Here is a 20,812-nt window from a genome sequence, read left to right on the forward strand (position 1 = left end):
ACGTGGCTGGCGCACCGGACAGTGTCCGGTGGCGCACCGGACTGTCTGGTGCGTCATGCGACAGCAGCCTCCACCAAACGACTAGTTTGGTGGTTGGGGTTATAAATACCCCCAACCACCCCACATTCAAGTCATCCAAGTTTTTCCACTTCAACTACTTACAAGAGCTCTAGCATTCAATTCTAGACACACCCAAGTGATCAAATCCTCTCCCAACTCCACACAAAGCTTTAGTGATTAGTGAGAGAGATTTGTTTGTGTTCCTTCGAGCTCTTGCGCTTGGATTGCTTCTTTCTTTCGTTCTTACTTGCGAACAACTCAATTGTAACTGAGGCAAGAGACACCAATTGTGTGGTGGTCCTTGTGGGGAAGTTTGTTCCCGTTTGATTGAGAAGAAGAAGCTCACTCAGTCCAAGGGACCGTTTGAGAGAGGGAAAGGGTTGAAAGAGACCCGGTCTTTGTGACCACCTCAACGGGGAGTAGGTTTGCAAGAACCGAACCTCGGTAAAACAAATCCGCGTGTCACACTCTTTATTCGCTTGCGATTTTTTTTGCACCCTCTCTCTCGGACTCGATTATATTTCTAACGCTAACCCGGCTTGTAGTTGTGATCAAGTTTGTAAATTTCAGATTCACCCTATTCACCCCCCCTCTAGGCGACTTTCACATAGGAAATAAATAACTTTCGAGAGGCAACTGGTAGCTCTAGGAAATAAACATAACTTCCTACGGTATTTTATAAAAGTTGTAGGAAGTTAGCTTTCACTTGCTGACCCGTGTGTGCGGTCAAGCGAGCCGCTAACTTTCTACGACCGCCTCTAGGAAGTTAGCTACCCATGCTAACTTCCTACAACCTCTTCTAGGATGTTAGATTTCAGTTTTTGACCAGTCAAACAAAAAGCTAACTTCCTACGGCCTGCTCTAGGAAGTTAATTAACTTCCTAAAGTACATGTACAACCTCTAGGAAGTTAAGTAACATCCTACGACTTTACTCTAGGAAGTTATATTTTTTTATCTTAAACCCCTGCTCAATCATATCCTCTTCTCATTCTTCTTTCTCCCTCCCGTGTCTTCCACCAGGACCGAAGCCGCGTGCCGCTGCACGCCTCCGCTGGCGCGCCCGCTCCGACCCCCGTCCGCCACTCCCGCCGGCGCGGCCGCCAACGGCCCCGCCCACCGCGACCGACCCGCCCCCGCCCCCGCCTGCCGTGGCCACCCCCGCCCTGCACACGAGAGAGAGGCATTGAAAACGGTTATATGTTCAAACAGGCTAACGAGATAAAACCATTGGTTTTTGTATCCTGCAGATCTGTGGAGGGAAGCATACCAATGCCTTGAAGGAGATGAGTGAGCCATTGAAGGTGTGTATCTTGAGCCTGTCGTCAGGTATTGAGGCCTCCATCATGCCTCCACCATGCCATAGGCCCACCATCCCTTCAGCTTCATTGACGCGGCTACAGGGCCCGCCAGCGCCGGCTCCTTCACGCAGGCAGGAGAGCAGCTACCATGCTAGGCGACATCAGGATTACTTGAAGCAACAAGCTGCACAACATGAATATTATGACTATGTATGAGATATTGTCTCTTATTAGTACTGGATGATGAGATGTGTCTTATTATGACTATGGATGAGACTTTTGTGATGTAATTGATGAGACTATGGATTTAAATATTGTTATGTGATTGTGTGTGAGATGTTTTATGTAAAAATATGTTGTGCTATATAGCTGTTGATATATTTGTTATGTTGTTCAATGTGGTGTAAAATAAAAATAAACAACATTTGTAATGCTGGTCAAATTATCTTTCTAGAGGCTTATTGGGCCGTAGGAAGTTAGCCAGCTAACTTCCTAGGGGCTACAGTCAGCCGTAGGAAGTTAGTCGTAGGAAGTTAGTCAGCTGACGGTGCTGACAGCGTGAAGCTACTAACTTCCGAGAACCTACTAACTTCCGAGAGGCTTCTTTGGCTGTAGGAAGTTAGCTAACTTTCTAGAGGGCTCTAGAAAATTAAGCTAACTTTTGACAAAAAATTTTCGAGAGCCAAACTTCCGACGGGGTGGCTTAACTTCCGAGAGTTTAGCTAACTTCGTAAAGTTTAGGGTTAACTTCCTAGGGTTTAGGCTCTAGTAAGTTCACTATTTTGGTGTAGTGCATTGTTGAAAACCCTTGAGGTCCGCGTTTCCACACAGCTAGGCATGTGTAAGCGTAGTGGCCCACATGTCAGGATTTGGCTTACCTCCTTGCTCCTTTGTGTCTTCGTCGAGATGCGTAATCACGACCGGCTCACCTCCTCTTCTACTGTCGGCTACCACATGATCGTCGTAGCCACCGTCAGCTATACCAAGCTTCACCGAGATCCTCACAAAATTCATCGGCCCCTGCATGAGCTTCGATAGGTCCCATGTGAGATCTGTCGAGCACCATGTGAATGTCGTCGACCATCAAACAAGCTCAATCGAGCACTGCTATGCCCCATGTGCGCGCAACCATGACCTTGTTCATCCTCGGCTCCACCACCATTGCGCGAAGACGAGGATGCAACATCGTGAGGACAGAGAGGAGTTTGAGGTTCTTCTCCACGCCGGCCATGGTTCTAGCCCCACCACAAACCACATTAACGTTGGGCGCAATCCCTAGCTCCACCCTCGTCGGCCATGGATGCAAGCTCGACGCTGCTATATATGATGCTCACGTAGTGTTTGATAGATTGTGTGAGAGGTAAATCTACCATGGCAAAGATGCGATTATTCTATGCAAGCCAAGTTGGACAATGAAAGACACATTTATAATGCAGGCTCCGACAAACTATGCAACCAAACAATTGCATCTTGTATAGCACTAGCCAGGCTTCGACTGTCCTGGCTTATAAAACTAGCCAGGTTAGGATAGGCCAGGTGACCAAACACACCCTTGTTCTTTTTATGGCGCTAAAAACTTCAAAATTCTTTTGTGACACTGTTTAAAATTTTCTACTATATAAAACACTAGTTTTCACGGTTCCACGGTTTCCACCATCGACGTTCTTTCTCGCATTTAAATAGTAAAAAACTAAAATTATGTACAAATGGTATTTTGAACCATGTTTGTTCCACTAACACATATGACGCAACACACATTAAAACAAACGCACCCAATACACGCACGTCTAGATTATTGCTAACACATAGCCAACAAACAATTAGCTTTTGCTCCCAAGATTTCATCATTCATTCAGCAGTGTACAACGCTCTTGCCATTTCTTTCATCAGGGACTAGGATTTTTTCCTTAGGGCCTTGGACTTCACCATCGACTCAAAACCATATGGTGACCATCAACGTCAACAACACACGATGTTGAGCCGGTGAGTTAGAGTTGGGGTAGTTTTTAATGGACAGTGGGATTTTCTAGAGGCACCCCCTCTAAAAAACTTGTCTTTGTTAAAGCCTATATTTACAGAGGTGGTAAATATTAGACTATCTCCATAAATTCTCTCATCACCTCCGAAAATTATTTTTCTAGTAGTGGGTGATGTCAACCTTCTATGAATCACAATAACTTATGAAAGAAGTACTTTCAAACTATACAACCAAATCAATAGACTAAAGCCTGAAAGAAAAAAAAACTTTATTACAACAGAACAATATTTTACAAGACCATACACACTTTTCTATTAGGGTTAGTTAGAAAACTTAAATTATTTGGGATCCCTAGGATGAGCAATCCTAGGGTATCATTTGACTAAGATATTTAGTTATTTATGGGAGGTTTTCCCTCTCTAGCTAGTTTTATATTCCTTTGCTTCCAAACTAACCCTTATAGTGTCTAAATTAGCACCCACACCTTTGTCTCTATATTGGACTGATGTGGTAGCTGTGAGACATCATGCATGGTAACCTTTCCATGTGTCATATTTGTGGGGACTTATACACAGCTCTTACTTGTGTTGCATATTTCAATATTACATTTTTTTCAAAAAATATAGTGCTATCGTACATTATTATTACATTGGTAGATATGGATCATTGTGGTGGCGACCTTGGACCGTTGCAGATCAAAGGCAGATGTGTCTTTTCCACCATAGATTCAAGATGGATGCCACACCTACCTCTAACCTTGTCCTCGGCAGTAGTGATGGCAAGATCCATCCCTGCACGTTGTCTCACATGTATGTCCATGGAGCAAAGCTTCAAAGTATCAACATCCTTGCATAGTCCTCAAGGACAAGAAGCCTTTGTTCCTTGTTGTATGAGTACATGACACTGATCATTCGCGCGGCGTTCAAGCAGACGTGTGTGAAGCTAGAGGAGAAGGTCCTCTTGCATAAGCACTCCCTATTGAGCTCCTCCCACTCCCTTGCGATCAAGCTACGCATATGTGCTTCCGCATCGCTACGGCTGCATCTAGGGTTCTCCATGAGGTAGAAATCCCTATAGGAACCATCGAATCCTTCCTGAGCTTCATCCTGCAAGTCCATGCATGCATGAACAGAAGTGCTAGCTAAAGCTAGGTTTGCTGCTAAATATTATTACAGGCAGACTTGGAAATTTTGATGTGCAAATTAAAGGTGGAAAAAATTGACAAGTAGTACTGTATGCTCAACTAACCTCTGCACTGCCCATGTCATCCCAAAGCCGGAGGATCTTGGCTGGGCAAGAGATGACAGAGGGCATGTGGTCAACGAGAGCTTGGGTACTTTGATCATCGTCACACCCTAGCATGATGAATATGTGTACAAATGTGAGCGGCACTCCTGATGTGACAACACCATTCGTCAGGTAATCCTCTGCAGTAGGAACCTTATCAGTTGCTAGCCATCTTGCCTCGACCATAAATCCATCAAACAACGCTGCCCACTGCAGAGAAAATATGGTGGAAATAAATTCTAGGAATTGTTCACCGTACGTGTGGTTTCATGCAAATCAAATTGAAGAAGTGTATTCAAGATAAAAGTTTTTAGCTAGTAGCGCACATCATACTGCTTTTCTAAGATGATTAACATGGTTCAATCCATGCTCCTTTTCGGCCGTATCCGCTATCTCATTTGTGACGGTGTAAAGAGCCTTGTAGCATGATCTCATGTAGCTAGGGAGTGACTCTGCAGCCGTGCTGTTCCACCTGCCAATCAATTGCATGCAATTTTAGAGACCATCATTATTGTTTTACATTAACTATTATATATATATATATATATATATATATATATATATATATATATATATATATATATATATATTAATTGAAGCTTACATTTTGACTGCCTCTGCAAAGAGGGAGAGCTCATCTAGTGTGGCAACAAGGTCAAATATGTCGTCGACGACATAGACGAGCGCGATGATCTTGGTGATCTGAACCCGGTGTCTGGAGAAGGAACGTCCTTGGAGCGCTGTCATGGACCACATGTACCATTTCAGCACCTGGTCCCTCACCACAGGTATTTCTTGAACCAATCCTAGCTCCATCCACCATCTGCGCATCAAACAACAACATTATAATTATATATAGCTAGCACACAAGATCGATGAGCTAGCAGCACTGAGTTTGCGTACCTTTTAATGGCCTGCATTTCTTTCTGATGCAGCGATCTGTTGAGCTGGAACTCTGCAGCCACTAGTCTCTCGAGCGCGGTGTCTCTGACGGGCAGGCTCTGGAGGTAGGCGAGGTGGTGCCGAGCCTTGTACTGCGTGAGGCTCAGGTGGTAGGGGTGGTCAAGCGACTGTCTCACGTACTCGCCAAGGCTTGGCTCCAGGTACCTGACGGCAGAAGCGAGGTGGTGGCGCGAGAACACTCTTGCCTTGCAGAGCAACTCCTCCCCTCCCATGTCCAGGTGAGACATGTCGTGCAGGCTCAGCAGCCCTCTGATGTCCTTGCTGAGATCGAGCCTGAACTCGCCGCCGCTGTCGTCGTCGTCAGTGAACCTCCGTAAAACATCATCTGCTGGTATGTGCAGTGCCGTGCAGCCATGCATGTTCAGTCGTCGTCGATCGACCGTAGACATCATCATGCATGGATGGATTTGTGTTTAATAATTAGTGTGTTGGATCGATGACCTGCTGAAACGCCATGGCCGGCCTCTCTGAGGAGCCTGAAGGCAAGCGTCGCGTCGAAGAGATCGTCGCTGTGGATGAGACCCATGCAGCAGGCACCCATGGCGCGCTCGATCTCTTCCTGGAAGTAGTGGTCGATGCAGAGGCGCTTGAGGTTGTCGACGGTGACCATCATGTCCCTGCTGCTGCAGCCACTCTTCTGACGTTGACGGAGAACATTTCGTACGTCCGTCAGGCCCTCCTGCACGCAGTAGGTCCGTCATATATAGGTGCATGTTCCAGCCACGCATGTTACGTGCGACTACTGTGAAGAAAAAAAAAAATCGAAGTAGAGACTAGAGAGGTACCCGGAGGTCGAAGTCGTCATTGCGGAGCAGCGGCAGCGTGTTGGCCGCCGCCGAAGAGCGGGTGACGATGGAATCGCCACGGTGGCGGCCTCCTCGCCGGCTGTTGTTTCCATCTGCCGCCGGCGAAGCCAGAGTGGAGAAGGAGAAGATGCATCGTTCAGACATGCTGGTTCCGATCCTCCTAGCAGGAGCAAGAATGCATGTGAGTGATATGCATCGGGGCGTCCGCAGGCCCTCCAAATTTATGTGGTGTGGTGTTGCAAGCATGCAGCTTCTCAACAGCCAGCATATGAACCTGCAGCAGACAGTATCATGTGTCGCTATTACTCACTCAAGCACAAGACCAATCTGGACCTCTCGTTTAATACTAACCTTTGACTGACCACGTGGGATTTTTTTTTCCTGCCAAATATATATGCAGCCACAACAACAACAAATTCAGATGATTTAATAAAACTATGGAAACTTATATTTCTGGTAAATTTTAATATTATAATAAATGGTATATATATGAAGGTTAAGTTTAATTAACTTTGATATTCCCAAACATATTAACTTTGAGTACCTTAGTTTATTCAGAGTATTTATGAGTTTTATATATTTATTTAGATTTATTTATAGTCTATGACCGCCAAATTACATGACTACTGCTGCACACACAACAGCCAAATTAAATGGTCAAGTTCAGGTTGTCCTCTTTTGGCTTGATTATTGCTCCAAACCACACAATGGCGAGCGCCATGTGATTCACGAGCTGCTTGGCTTGTTACGTACCCACACCGTACGTCCATACTACATAGATAGATAGCTCAGTCCAACCTACTCTTGGTTTTAATTTCTAAAGACACCAGACTAAGCGCTTGTTCTTAGACTATTGCTGGGATTCCAACTCCGGCGAGCACCACCATGTGATTCACGGGCCAGCTAAAAAAAACGGTTAAAATTAGCCTATCTAAACAGGATCGTAGCTAATTTATATCCAGCAATTCAACAACGTGCTGGTTCGATGATTGTTGTACTCCTTGAGGCAAGAAAGCGGAATAGCAGGCAGCGTCTGGTGTGCCCACGAAACTCTTGGGTCTTCTGCTCTGGTCCTAGGCCATAACTCGCGGTATATCTCTACTATACTACTATATTTAAGTAAGAATAGTAAGAATTTCTCGAATTTCATCTCAAAAACCTTTTTGGGAAACATAAGATATGACATATAGCATGTCTTATATATCTCCCTCAAAAACCCTGACGAGAAAATAGGAGATATGTCGTGTTTTTGTATTGATAGTCTCGTTAAAAACCTTTTTATAAGAAACCTTTGCGAGTGAAAAAAAAACTCATACAAAGAAAAGAGTACAATATAATGTTTGAACAGTTTATTGTTTATGAGGAGGACTCCCTCTAAACCTTGCAACTCACCGTCATTGTATACCAATTCCATAGGTGTGGTGTAGATATAGACTTATTGAGCAGATCTACGAAGTTATCGCGAGATTTAGTTTTGCAAGATGTTTATATCCAGCTGTTACTATTCTACAGACACTAGCATACAACACTACAAAGCAAAAAATGGTGGGTTAGTTGAGGCAATAACCCTTTGCATTACTGGGTCTCTGAAATAGGCACAATAGTTGGTGGTTTGTGACTATTATCCTTAAAATGTTGGTTGATCTGTCAAATTTACTCTATTATAATTTTATAAAGGATCCCTGTGCACAATTCTACTAGAGAAATACCAGAACACCAGCTGATAACACCATCATATATAGGATGTATTCTGTTGCAGAGTACACATCACAATCGCTACTGCTGCAACTAACATTACAACGAACCAAAATTGAAGGACAGTAGAAAATAAAACTTTGTTGGACTAGCACAGAAGACAAAAGCATCAAGATAGTAGTAATGCAGTATATCTGAAAGATTATGTGAAACATGTGAAATGGAACCTTTTACAGAGAAAAAAGGTCCATAGAAGACCGAAATACAAATAAAAAAAACGCTCCTTACGGAGTGCAGAAATAAACATAAAGAAACAAATCCATGAGAAAGAGGAGTCTTTAGACGACCAGCAAGGGAGCTCCTAAATAGGAGAGACCCTTGACTCCTGCTAGCTCTCAAAGGCTTCTCTCATCATCAGTCTGCTTCAGAGTGCTTCAGGGTTCGAGAAAGGCTGGGGTCTCTCCATCAAACACATATCTATTGTAGTGGTTCCAAATCTTCCAGGCTCCCAAAATGACGAGAGAATCCAGCTTTCTTGACCATTCCCTGCACTGTCTCTGCAGCCCTCTTCCACCACTCCAAGAAGGACGGAACATACACCCTGTAATACTGAAGAAGTAATGGAGGTAGCCAAACGACGCTGGCTTGGTCCTCCAAGCTTTGGGGGTAAATCCTGTTCGTCCACATCTCAAAACCAGAATACGGGGCAAGACAGTTTGCTGAAGGCCACCATATTTTCCTGAGATAAGATTTAAATAAGGCAATTATTGAAAGCCTGACACACAAAGAGCACCCAGTGATGGTTTGGAAAAAAAAGAGGATTACCAAAATTAGCAAAAGTGATTCTGTGAACATTTTGTTGAGATCATCGAGCACCAATAAATTTACTGTATCTGAACCTCTTAAGATTGTATTATACTCCGGCAAACAAGCTCTCTCTGTCTCACCTCAAGTTCCTCAATGAAGCTTAAAACAATGATAAAATTTTTTATGGGTATGAAATCTCCACTGGGACATTGCTCAGAGAGCTTGTAGCCATATGCCTCCAAAAACTGCAATGAAAATTACCATTTTGAACCAAAGATAAATTGAAACACACAAGGGCAATAAAAAAAGATAGCGCATAGCTGAAGTTCAAGACCCAAGCACAATATAGAGATCCTATCGTTTTACAAGTACATATACAAGCGACAGAAAAAACAAACCCTGAAGATTCGTTTCAAATGTTCCTCCTCCGAGGTTACAAGAAGGGTTCTAGCCCACCTTGCTTCAGCTTCCCATGCATCCACATCCTCGTCATCAAAAACATTCGAACCTTCATTCCGTTTTTGACTTACGAAGGTGGCAGAGAAATCAATCAGCTTACTCAACAAAGTGTCACCAGGAGAACATTCTTCCTTCTGAACAAACCATTTTTGAACTACTACTCTCAATGGTCCTAAAGGACACACAATAGTAGTGAGAGCCAATGTTAATACGACGCTGTAGACAATATCAAAGGGCATATTTAAAAAAAGGTTCCTTCTGTCTTGTGTACATACCAATATAATCAGAGAACTCTCGAGGAATTGTGGCAATGAAATGCAGAAGCGGGTTAAGTGGAATTTCAGTGGCATTTATCAGTGATGTTGCAACTTTTATAACCTGTTCACAAACTGCACTAGACTTCAAGTTAACAAGCTGTCTATTCATAACTGTCACAAAATTTCTCGATGAGAGAGATGAAGAGTAGAACCTTTCAGACGATACTTTGGATTAAAGTGTTGTTTACTCCTCTCACTGAGAATCCATAAGACATCTAACAAATCTGTTGGCCTAACTTCTGTAGGTACAGTACACATCCATCACATTTTGTCGCTGCTTTCCCAGATACGGCACATGGCACATCATTTGTCTCTGACTGACGTGTGCATGAAGCAACACAGGATGCAAGAGTCATCAATCCTGCTTGGCAAAATGAATCTTGCTTAGCCGCAGATGCCAGACTCCAAACCAGATGTATGTGGTCACTGTAAAGAAGGCATGCATGCAACAGAAGTGGTTCAGCACCACAATGCGATTGCAAGAGCTCAGCAATTGAAACCAAACCAAACTAAAGAGTACCATATCTGTCGCTAAACAATATAAATAAGCATCCCTTTAAGTCACAAATACAAAGTCCTAACAGCTCAAGCATGTGCGTGTAGGCTAAGCCATTATAGTGCACACAAGGCATTTTCTGTTATCTGTCGCTACAATGATGAAAAGGCAATATTGTGTAATGGAAAGGAGATATTCACTAAGACAAAAATGCAAGAAGATTCATTAGTTAAGCTCCTTTCATGACACAACATATGCATAAACAACCTTTTCGATATATGTAAAGGGAAAATGCTTCACGTACGACTCACCCGTACGACTAGAGTACGACCAACGTAATCTATGGCTGTTGTTGCCTCTTATTCTGAACTAATGAATGATGATTGATGAGTCATTAGATGACTTTAGTCGTACTTGAGTCTACCATTGTAGTCGTACGTGTAGCAGTGCTCTATGTAAAGACAGTAGAAGTTAACAAAAAGTGTATTGCTTTGAACAAAAAAACTCAATTACACAATCAAAAGTATCAAAACAGTTAGTTAACCTCCTTTCATGACACAACATATGCATAGGTAACTTTTTCGATATATGTAAAGATAGTAGAAGTTAACAAAAAGTGTATTGCTTTTGAACAAAAAAACTCAGTTCCACAATCAAAAGTATCAAAACAGTCAACAAGAAATAAGAAGGCAGTAGTTACCATCTCGCCAAGTTGTGGGTATAAGTTCTGAAAAATCTCTCAGCATCTTTTATGGTTTTCGAACTATAAGCACCCCCAATGCCTAAAAGCAGTTTAGGAAGATAACTCAGCATTTATAAAAGCATTCATTAAAAGAATGTACTATTGAACAATATGACAAAAGAATTGGATGATAAAAAAGCAAACTAAAAGACTAGAGCAACGATATTGTGAGCAACATGACTCACTAAACAAGAGGTGTGATGTATTTAACAAAGTTACTAGATGAGTTCAATTCAAAATACAAGCACATAAAGTGAAGTTCCTATCAGGATAAAATCTATGTCACTATGTCAGACAGAAAGGACTGATAACTGCCAAAAATTATAAACTAACAAATCTCCCACAAGCCTAGGTCAGTTTGAAATACAAACAAAACTTTTAAATCACATTTGCTGGAAAGGGAATATGGATGAAGCAACACAAGATTCTCTGAATCTCTGGTAAAATTAGATCCACCAAAAAAACAAAATAGCTCCATTCCTTTGAGAGCAGAATCAAATATGTTGTATTGAACTAGTGTAAAACGAATAAAACTAACCAAAATCCTTATGATGAACCACATCATTCAAACCACGTATCAGAGGACCAAGCACAAAACCCCTTGGAATTATCTGAGTGCAATCCTTGTAGCGTTCCCATGCAATATCCAAAAAGGATTGCATAACCAGGCATCTCACTGCAAAAAAAAAAAAAAAAAAAAAAAAAAATCAAGCTGGCAAATTATGAAATAACATTCTAAAGTATATTGAACACAGAAAACTATATATCAGTACTCACCTTGAGGATTCTCATGACTGAACCCACGCTCCCACAAAACTGCCATCCAGTACAAAATTCTTTCCCAAGATTCCATCTGAGCATGAAAGGCTCCACAGGAGGTGTGATTTAGATAGTCATTCTGTAGCGTAGACTCAAACAGCCGCACTACCTGAATATGGTTATTGGACAACCAACGCAACATAAGCTAAAAGTGCCTGTATAAACAATTATTGTACTGATGTGCCATTTCCACTTGAGAAGCGAAGACGGGTATTGGGATGGCCAGAGACTGGTGAAACCAAAAACCCTACTTATTACTTGCCCAACAACAACAAAGAAGAACGTGGGGGAGAGGGGGAGTTCCTGGGCTGGGTTAGAGCCTGCCCAGCCCATAATCTGCTGCTCATTTTCTGCATGTTTGCTTTGGCCCACAAGCACACGATTCTGCAAAATTTACCATGCACAGCACATGTGTCTATCGATTCCAGACAACAACATGCACAGGCATTGGCATTGGTACAACATTTGTTTTTTTTAATATATATATATAAGGCACATCAACTGAAGTATTTGTATCCCACAGGACACAATACAAACAGTACAGCGTCACTCTGGCTACAACATGGTTGGGCACTTGGCATCGAGAAACTCCTTGAGCGTCCGCGCAGCTTTCTGACCACCCATTAGCTCCGCCAACCTTTCCACTGGAAGCAGGGCCAGCTCGGCCAAGCTATTGCATCCATCCATGATTGCTCGGTAGTTAGAATCCGTCACCCCAGGAAGCCTTCTTAAGAACTCAATGGCTGATGTGTTGTAATTTTCAGACCTATATAAACCCCCCAAGGAAGGAAGAAAAAAACATACATCAAGTTTGGGCTTAGTCCCCTCTGGATTTTATATGAGGTGCACAACTTACCTCACATCATCCTCCACGATACCATCCTCGGATGGCACGCCAACTCTTGTTGCTTTTTTCTCATCAGGTTCATCCTGGTTTGTTTTCAGTGACATAAATATTTCTGCTGTAGCATGCAAGCTGCGTGACCAGATTATGCGAAGCCGAGGAAAATGCAGCACTAGCAGAGAAAGCTTCGAGATAATGTTGGTCGGAGAGACATCATCACCAATCTCATTTGCAGACTGTAAAAGAATGAGAGGCCAGTTAGGGCAATGATTTTTCCCCGGGGCAGGAGAGGGGAGGGGAGGATATACCTGAAAGGAAAAGCTCTTATCTTGTGAGAACTCGATGAGGAGAACCGGGATCTTGTAGTAACGTGCCATTGTCTCAACCTGATTGTACAGACGACCAGAAGCAAAGCTTTGGAACAAGTCCGCAATACTTTTCCGTTCAACACAGATCAAAGGAGAGAGCACATAGTCACCAACTTCAAGGGTGACCGGTACGATTCGGATACCTTTTTGATGTAATACATTCGGAAGGCTGCTCATGAACTCTCTCATGTCTACAATAACCTAGACAATTGCAACAGTAATTTTTTAGCAATCCACCAACCAGAATCAAAGCATATAGTGTGCCCACTAACAATATGACCATAAGCATCACCTGCATCTCCTTCTCGGGCGCCTTTTTACCACCTGCCTTTCTTGTAATTGAGTTCTGACATAAAGGAGGCTCTGGTTCATTTGCAACAGTTGGTCCAATGCAACGGCCATCCTGAAAAGAAAATAATACATGTATTTCATGTCAGATAGCAATTTTTCCTGCATATGGCTGAGTGCGCTTGAGATGAAATAAACACATGATACTGGGTATGTGAACCCACATAGATTCGTAGAAAGGTGCAAAGACCATTTGACTAAGCATTGTGTGGCATCATTCATGCAGTAACCACTTTGCGAAGGTCAGACTGAAATTAAAACTTTAGTGACAGAGTGAAACACCACCTGATCAACAGGTATCATCATCAGGGACTTCTGTCTGATCAAAGATTCAAATGCTTCATTTTCCCGTCGAATGCTGGACTCATATTTTTGCACCTCAGTGGAATCTTCATAAAAAAGGAAGTAAACTTTTAACTTCCTTGATGAGTTTTCTGCCTTGTATACTTCAATTTCTCTTACAAAGGTAATATCTGGATGATAAACAATAATGACAGATGGCTTCCATACATCAAGAACCTGGTGGTCACTGTCTAGAGCATGAAACTGCACAGGAGGTAGTGGCTTGGCGTTTGCCAAGTTTCCGAAAGCAGATGAATGGTTAAATTTAACATTAGAAGTAGAGGCTGACATGGAAGCATCATATGCGGACATCTTAGAAGCAACAATCTCAGCCTGTACATCTGCTTTTCCTGATTGACCTTCAGAATCCAGACCAGTACCTTGGCTATTGTCATTTCCCTCCTTACTTTTATTTTTTCGATTGCTGCCTTGTCTCTTTGAAGTGGTTTTCTTTGGTTTCCCCTTTGCTCCCCCAGCCTTGCTGCAGCTGCTATTTGAGCTACTCTTGACATCTGCTTCATTTGATATATTTCTTAATTCAGAGGCAGCGGCAAGTAAGGCATTAGTTTCGAGTTTGCTAATGCTAACTGGACACACACTCTCACTAGATCCCATTTGAACTTCACCATCCAGGACACCAACACCTTTTGGTTGCTCAGATTTTCTCTTGTCCTTATTCAATCCATGCAGCTCAGCTTTTCCAATCAGATACTTCTCCCACTCTTCTCGCATAACCTTATTGAAAACAAGTAAGTCGCCATTACAAGGGTTTACAAGGTTTCCTGTTCATAATCTTAGAAACAAGCTTGCATTCAACATGGAAGGAAGACACTTGTGCAAGCAAACATAGAAAGTTCATAACAACAGAGTAGTGAACTAGTGATATATAGATTGATGCTGGCTTCATTTAAGACCTGAACAATTACCTGACAGGGGCCTTTTAATATGCATTCCTGCAGCTGCAAGCATGTGCGTTCATCTTTACATGATACCAAAACTATGCCACTTTCATCATTTTTGTCCTCATCATGCACATTCCCGGCACTGCTCTTCATCCGTTGTTCTGCTATCTCTTGCAACAATTCCTGCAAACTTCAAAGCAGTCAACTCAAAGCAAAAACATTTTTTATGATTAATACTCATATTATCTGATAGTTAGGGATGAGGTTGCTAGTTTGCTACAAGAATAGAAAAAACAGAGATAGTTAAGAATTAGCATTTAGCACAACAAACAATAGTTCAACATGCTATACACACCATGTTATGTGGGGCGCCACGTACAGGCACAGGCCTAAGGATAAGAGGCCTAGTTGAGTTTATCTAGAGATATTAGTTGAGAATATCTAGGGATAATAACAGATTAGAAGTTGTTGAGATTTTTTAGGAGAGTTTAAGGAGATAGAGTCAAGCAGTTAGAAGGCTGCGGCCAGGCCAATAGCCGGCCTATTTATGTAATGGAAAGTTATGAAATAAAGCAAGCAATGAATTATCTCTAAACCGTCTTTCTTCCCTGCTACTCCGGTCTCCCTCCTTGCTGCCCAGCACAGATCGGCGCCCAGCCGATTGCCCACACCACCTGCGAAGCCAGGGGCCGGCGTCTGCGCCATTGCCACTTCCCCCCTACCGTCGGCCACATAACACACCATGTTTGGTAAAATACGAAGGTCTTCATCAATTACATTGTAATATAAAAGAGTTCTTGTGCAATGTAATAGTGCAAGTTTAGACAAATTTGCAGTGTGTCCATTGCCAAATAGATTGGCGCGGACTGTTCATGCATATAATGCATGAAGCAAATAATCAGTTCTGAAGACTGCGGAGCCTGAAAGGGAACTGAATGAAACAAAAACTGAATCACTGACCCATAACACTTTCCATTTCGGTGCCTCCTCCAAAACCTCTTCCAATACAATGCCCACATCAGTATTAGCCTTCTGAGTGTTGGGACCTACAGTGGAATCTTCATTTTCTGAAGGAAAAAAAGGTACTTGTTACACTAAAATTCTTCAAAAAAAAAACATATACCTGCAAATGAAGGGGCCAAGAGCAGCTACCAGTTACTTTTCCTTTCTTGGTAGAATTATGTGCCACTTTCCTCTTCTTTGTTGGTGTGCCCTTATTATCTATGCTAACATTAACACCATCTGTTCTCACTGCCTGGTAAACGCGCCTTTTTGCAAGCTCAAATATCCTATGGCTTGAGTCAGCAAGTATCCAAACTGATCTGACACCTTCTGATACTCTCAATGTGTCAAGGTACTTCAAGTATGTAACGGCGTCATACCTACAGGTCCGGTAAAGAACATAAGAGGGTGCCTAGTTTCCCTTTGAAACTAGAACATGTCTAATACTCTAATTCTCATAACTGACTCAGGGTCAGCAGAACATTTTATACTAAGCACAAACATGAATAAGATACTAGGAAGGGGATGTGATCACTGAGAGGACAACTCCTACCTGACGAGGTAATCAAGCAGCTTGCGTAGCGTCCTGAGGTCAGCCACAAGCTGCTTTGTCTTCTTCCCAAGAGTGTGCCAGATGGGGTCGAGCTGCCTCCGGACGATCTCATCGAAGGACTTGAAGAGGCCCTTGTCGACGGTGAGGTCCTCAACATCCACCTTGTTGGTGCGCCTAAGTTCCTTGAGACAAGCGTCCATGGTAGCGAGGACAGCAGCCTGGATACCCCTCATGGGCGGCGTCATGGGAACGCGCACGTCTACGACGTCAGGCGGGGCGCGTTCCAGGTCGGCTGCGGCGAGAACGTGGAAGCGGGGCCAGAGGTGGAGACGGCGGACGTAGAGGCTCTTCATGGTACGCTCGGCCTTGGAGAAACCGGCGACCATGGCATGGGGGCAATCGGAGAAGGCGTAAACGGGGAGAAGATTGCGTTGACGGAGGAGGCGGCAGATGAAGGCATCGGAGGAGGTATCGGTGGAGCGGTGGGCGGAGAGGAGGAGTAGGGCTTGGACGCGGGAGGGGAGGAGGCGGGAGGTGAGGAGGTCGGCGGCGAGGGCGCGGGGAGAGAGGAAGAGAGCAGCGCCAGAGGCGTAAAGGGTGGCGCGCTGCTGCGCGGCGAGGTCAGGGGGCACGTCGTGAACCTGCAGCTTGTCTTGGAGGCGGCGCCGGATCCGGGCCTTGAGGGTATCGGTGGCGGAGAGGACGAGGAGACATCCTCCTCCAGCCGCGTTGCCGGGGGTCTGGTGGAGATGGAGGAGGAGGGTAGCGGCTAGGGAAGCGAGAGGGAGACCCGAGGAGAGCACCACCAGACCTCCGTTCGGATCTTCCACCAGATCCGCCAACACCTGCTGCTCGAACGCAAGCATCGCCGCTGCCGCCGCCGCCGCCGCCGCCGAGAGCGCGACGGCCTTCGCCTTCTTCCCGGTGTAAGTATATTCCAGCAGTTTCTCTATTCCGCTCCATGTCACTTCCTATTTCAAACTTCAATCTACAAAGTGTTATACATGTGTTGCTAGAGTAGAGCAGGTCTAGGGTGCTTTCAGTTTTACACTGCCAGAAAAGTCGGCTTTTAGAAAAAGCTATTTCCTAGATCTGGTCCTTTAGGACCTGTTTGAGAGAGTTTTGTTTCAAAAAATTCAGCTTTGGTTTTCCAGTTTCACTATAAAACAGCTCCAGCAAATTGTTAAGCTGAGTTCCAGGAGCGTTTGGTTTGTATATGAACTCCAACTTCTATAGTACAATTGATTTGTGTGGGTTTCCTTGATTACCCTTGATGATTAGTGGGTTGTCGCCACAGAGAACAGAAGTTGTATGTTGCGTAACCAGTGGTATGGTGGGTAATTTTCGTACAGCTTCATGAGGAGATATAAAAACAGTATTTTTAAAGCACCCTCTAAGAAGCTTCATGAATTTCATGAAACGGGCCTCTAGTTTCGATTTTTTTTAAAACTAAAGCTCGTGGAGCTGACCTGTTTGGGTTGAAAAAGTTAGAACGAAATTGAAATTCTTGAAGTGAAGCTCTCCCAAACAGGGCCTTAGTTTGGCTTTTGGCTTTTAGGGGGCAAAAGCCAAAACCAAAAGTCAAACCAAACACACCCTTAATCTAACACCCAAGTTGTATAAGAAATAAAGGGCTTTTCTATAGCTACATAAGAGCGTCTTAAAGGGACTATTTATTTTTTTCCTCTCTATTTGACTCTCTATTTTTTTATAAAGATTACACTCTGTATGTAGCATCTCACTACAACATATTATCTATCTAGTTTGGCTAGTCAGAGTGGCTAGCCAAGTTTGGCTAGGGAGGAATCCAATTTGGAGAGTAATATAGTTTGGCGAATTAGATGGCTAGTCTGTTGGAGAGGTATGTTGTTGTTGACTGATCAAAATTTTGTTTAACGAGCCATTTGACTAATCTCTTATAGATGCTCAGTATGAGATTCCTTTCATTCTTTTTCACATTTAATTACCAAGACTATAAAAACAGCATGTCAAAGGTTTGAATTTAAATAGAATAATTAAAAAACTCAAAAATAAATAAAGATGCATCATGTTGAATCTTTGAAATATGCATTTAATGGAATTTGAAATCCAAAACTAAGTTTGAATTTGAAACAACAAAATGAAAACAGAAATAAAAAAGAAGAAAACATCGAATGGGCTAAAACCCACACTAGTCGCCTAAATCCCACCTCACCGCTCGGGCTCGGCCCACACTCCCTCGTTGTTTATTTTCCTTTTTCTTCAAAAACCACATGCCACAGGGCACTCTTCCTTGTTATGAATGCCGCGTGCTGAAATGGTACATGTGGTCCATGACAGCCCTCCAAGGAAGTTCCTTCTCCAGATTCCGGGTTGAGATGACCAAGATAATCTCGCTTGTCTACGTTGTGGACGACATATTTGACTTTGTTGGCACACTGGAGGAGCTCTCCCTCTTCACTGAAGCAGTCAAAATGTAAGCTCGCATATATATGGTTAAATGATATGTACTAGCTCTTTACTGTCATATTAAAAACAGTTCATCTAATTTTTATAAAACATAATTGGCAGGTGGGATACTGTGGCTGCTGATTCACTCCCTAGTTACATGAGATCATGCTATAATGCTCTTTACACCATTACAAATGAGATAGCGGAAATGGCAGAAAAGAAGCATGGATTGAATTCTATTAATCATCTCAGAAAAGCGGTATATATATAAATGTTACTATTTTATCTTGTATATACACCTCTTAAATTTTATCTGCATAAATAGCAATAAATAAATAAAAACATAGCTATATATAGTTTACAAGATTCAGTTACCAATTTAAAGCTTGCAAAAATGCATAATCAAATTTATGTAAAATTATCAACTAAACCGAAGTGAAGAATTCTTACACTAGAATTTCCACAATTTTCTGCAGTGGGCAACGTTGTTTGATGGATTTATGGTTGAGGCAAGATGGCTAGCAATTGATCAGGTCCCTACTGCGGAGGACTACTTGAGAAATGGTGTTGTCACATCAGGAGTGCCTCTTACATTTGTACACATATTCACCCTCATGGGGTGTGAACAAAGTATCGAAGCACTCATTGACCAGATGCCCTCTGTCATCTCGTGCCCAGCCAAGATCCTCCGACTTCAGGATGACATGGGCAGTGCTAAAGTTAGTCATGTTTTCATATTTTGCATCAAGATTTTCAAATCAAGTCTGCCTATAATGTTTAGCAACAAAATTTAGCACCTCTATTCATGGACTTTTTGCAGGATGAAGCTCAAGAAGGATTTGACGGATCCTATAGGGATTTCTACCTCAAGGAGAACCCTAGATGCAACCGTAATGATGCGGAAGCACATATGCGTAGCTTGATCGCAAGGGAGTGGGAGGAGCTCAATAGGGAGTGTTTATACACGAGGACCTTCTCCTCTAACTGCACACGTGTCTGCTTGAACACCGCGAGAATGATCGGTGTCATGTACTCATACAACAAGGAACAGAGGCTTCTTGTCCTTGAGGACTATGCAAAGATGTTGATACTTTGAAGCATTGCTACAAGAAATCCATGTGCTATGCCTAATTTATGTCACTCCTTGTTAGTTGACACCAATAATGTAGAAATCGGTGCGTGTAAATTAGATATTTGGATTAAATATTTAGGCAAAGAAGCATGTATATCTATTGAATATTGTTGAACAATGTGTTGTTGAAATATGCAATAGAAGTAATAGTTTTGTAAGAGCCACTAGAAATATGAGGCATTCCAAGGTTACCATGGAATTTAGCGGTACTGTGAGTTTATGTAAAGAGGAAGGAGTAGGTGCGTATAGACACTGAAGGAAGGGTGTGTATGGTCTTGTGCAATACTATTGTGGTGTAATAAAGTTATGTTCTTGTAAGTGTTAGTCAGTTAATTAGGTTGTATAGTTTGGAAGTACTTCTTGCATGAGTCATTGTGATCCATAGAAGCCATCACCTACTAGGCTACTACTACAAAATAATTTCGTAGAAAACTCTTATTACAAAGGTGGTCTAAAAATGTATGGGTCTCCTAAAATAGCTACCAAAATTCAGAGGCAATAGGAGCATTAAGCAAGATAGCCTAATGTGCACGATCTTTCTAAATTTATTTATAGAGGTGGGCCTTTAGCATAACACCTCTGTAAAATAGAGGCATTTACAAAGACATGATTGATAGGAGGTCCACCTCTAGAAAATCACATGACCACTAAAAACTACCACAAACCTATCTTACTCAATGCCTCTGTTAGCAAATAACACAAATATGGATTGAACATGAGACACCAATTTTTTATGTTGTAAATCATTATAGAAAAAACCCAATAACGTCAATCAACAATCTTCACTATATATGAGGAGAGTTTATTGAACGTATAAAATACAATGAGTTATCTATCTTCTTGTACGACTTAGAAGATGTATAGAGAGAGCAAACTACAATCCAATGCAGAAACAAATTCAAAATTGGATCATATTTCAACAAATTTCACCTTGAGATGAATTCTATGTTGTAACAAGTAAAGTACGGCTCACTTCAATAATAAATAATCATTGACGCCAAAAGTTATTAGGACTTAAATTGTAATATCAACTAAGCCCAAGCATAGATCAAACTTAGCTCTAGGAACAGGATTTGCCGATGTATCAACAGTACATATCTTGTATACCTTAATATCACATTTATCAACGACACCTTTAATAAAGTGATATCACACATCAAAGT

At 42.5% G+C, this 20,812-nt stretch overlaps 3 protein-coding genes across 14 annotated transcripts; 1 reads left to right on the forward strand and 2 right to left on the reverse strand.

Annotated features, from left to right (window-relative positions):
• Positions 1-3,895: 3,895 nt before the first annotated feature.
• Positions 3,896-6,662, reverse strand: LOC103654934 (terpene synthase 2, chloroplastic-like). Of its 3 annotated transcripts, none has more exons than XR_004857993.1 (7): positions 6,373-6,661; positions 6,029-6,266; positions 5,528-5,912; positions 5,229-5,447; positions 4,951-5,096; positions 4,586-4,834; positions 3,896-4,443 (listed from the first exon to the last, which is right to left on the reverse strand). XR_004857993.1 is itself a non-coding variant. In XM_008681740.2 (7 exons), exons 1-7 carry the CDS (start codon positions 6,637-6,639, stop codon positions 4,168-4,170), a joined length of 1,776 nt encoding a protein of 591 aa, XP_008679962.1. In that variant the 5' UTR covers positions 6,640-6,662; the 3' UTR covers positions 3,896-4,167. The 3 variants fall into 3 exon arrangements, 2 of the variants coding, with proteins under 2 accessions (XP_008679962.1, XP_008679963.1); XM_008681740.2 differs by having other exon boundaries at positions 4,958-5,096; positions 5,528-5,915; positions 6,373-6,662; XM_008681741.3 differs by having other exon boundaries at positions 3,908-4,443; positions 4,958-5,096.
• Positions 6,663-8,209: 1,547 nt separating this feature from the next.
• LOC100192883 (RAD1 DNA repair protein homolog) lies at positions 8,210-17,054 on the reverse strand. 10 transcript variants are annotated; one of them, XM_035967568.1, is made up of 16 exons: positions 16,088-17,052; positions 15,685-15,914; positions 15,493-15,599; positions 14,557-14,715; positions 13,574-14,365; positions 13,233-13,343; positions 12,881-13,141; positions 12,585-12,808; positions 11,687-12,494; positions 11,448-11,585; positions 10,868-10,949; positions 9,824-10,032; positions 9,630-9,743; positions 9,294-9,526; positions 8,914-9,140; positions 8,210-8,827 (listed from the first exon to the last, which is right to left on the reverse strand). In XM_035967568.1, exons 1-9 carry the CDS (start codon positions 16,951-16,953, stop codon positions 12,284-12,286), a joined length of 2,961 nt encoding a protein of 986 aa, XP_035823461.1. In that variant the 5' UTR covers positions 16,954-17,052; the 3' UTR covers positions 8,210-8,827; positions 8,914-9,140; positions 9,294-9,526; positions 9,630-9,743; positions 9,824-10,032; positions 10,868-10,949; positions 11,448-11,585; positions 11,687-12,283. The 10 variants fall into 10 exon arrangements, with proteins under 10 accessions (XP_035823461.1, XP_035823462.1, XP_035823463.1 ...); XM_035967569.1 differs by having other exon boundaries at positions 9,352-9,526; positions 9,824-10,097; XM_035967570.1 differs by having other exon boundaries at positions 9,352-9,526; positions 9,630-9,748; positions 9,824-10,097.
• A 1,248-nt stretch (positions 17,055-18,302) lies between these two features.
• LOC103654935 (terpene synthase 2, chloroplastic-like) lies at positions 18,303-19,909 on the forward strand. The gene is made up of 4 exons (XM_008681742.4): positions 18,303-18,542; positions 18,638-18,776; positions 18,994-19,236; positions 19,338-19,909. The coding sequence occupies exons 1-4, from the start codon at positions 18,340-18,342 to the stop codon at positions 19,611-19,613; spliced, it is 861 nt and encodes a 286-aa protein (XP_008679964.1). The 5' UTR covers positions 18,303-18,339; the 3' UTR covers positions 19,614-19,909.
• The last annotated feature ends 903 nt before the right edge of the window (positions 19,910-20,812 follow it).

This window comes from Zea mays, chromosome 4 (assembly GCF_902167145.1).
Source record: "Zea mays cultivar B73 chromosome 4, Zm-B73-REFERENCE-NAM-5.0, whole genome shotgun sequence".
NCBI lineage: Eukaryota > Viridiplantae > Streptophyta > Magnoliopsida > Poales > Poaceae > Zea > Zea mays.

Bases quoted from the DNA above. Each gene is read 5' to 3' on its own strand.
- LOC103654934 (XM_008681740.2), bottom strand. From the start codon at position 6,639: ATGCTTGCAACACCACACCACATAAATTTGGAGGGCCTGCGGACGCCC. The intron at 4,835-4,957 runs GTATGATGTGCG...TTTTCTCTGCAG, and splicing joins TTAATCATCTTAGAAAAGCA to TGGGCAGCGTTGTTTGATGG. The intron at 4,444-4,585 runs GTTAGTTGAGCA...ATGGACTTGCAG, and splicing joins ATGACATGGGCAGTGCAGAG to GATGAAGCTCAGGAAGGATT.
- LOC100192883 (XM_035967568.1), bottom strand. From the start codon at position 16,953: ATGCTTGCGTTCGAGCAGCAGGTGTTGGCGGATCTGGTGGAAGATCCG. The intron at 14,716-15,492 runs GTCAGTGATTCA...TGAAGTTTGCAG, and splicing joins CGAAATGGAAAGTGTTATGG to GAATTGTTGCAAGAGATAGC. The intron at 12,809-12,880 runs GTATATCCTCCC...ATTCTTTTACAG, and splicing joins ATAAGAGCTTTTCCTTTCAG to TCTGCAAATGAGATTGGTGA.
- LOC103654935 (XM_008681742.4), top strand. From the start codon at position 18,340: ATGCCACAGGGCACTCTTCCTTGTTATGAATGCCGCGTGCTGAAATGG. The intron at 18,543-18,637 runs GTAAGCTCGCAT...CATAATTGGCAG, and splicing joins TTCACTGAAGCAGTCAAAAT to GTGGGATACTGTGGCTGCTG. The intron at 18,777-18,993 runs GTATATATATAA...AATTTTCTGCAG, and splicing joins TTAATCATCTCAGAAAAGCG to TGGGCAACGTTGTTTGATGG.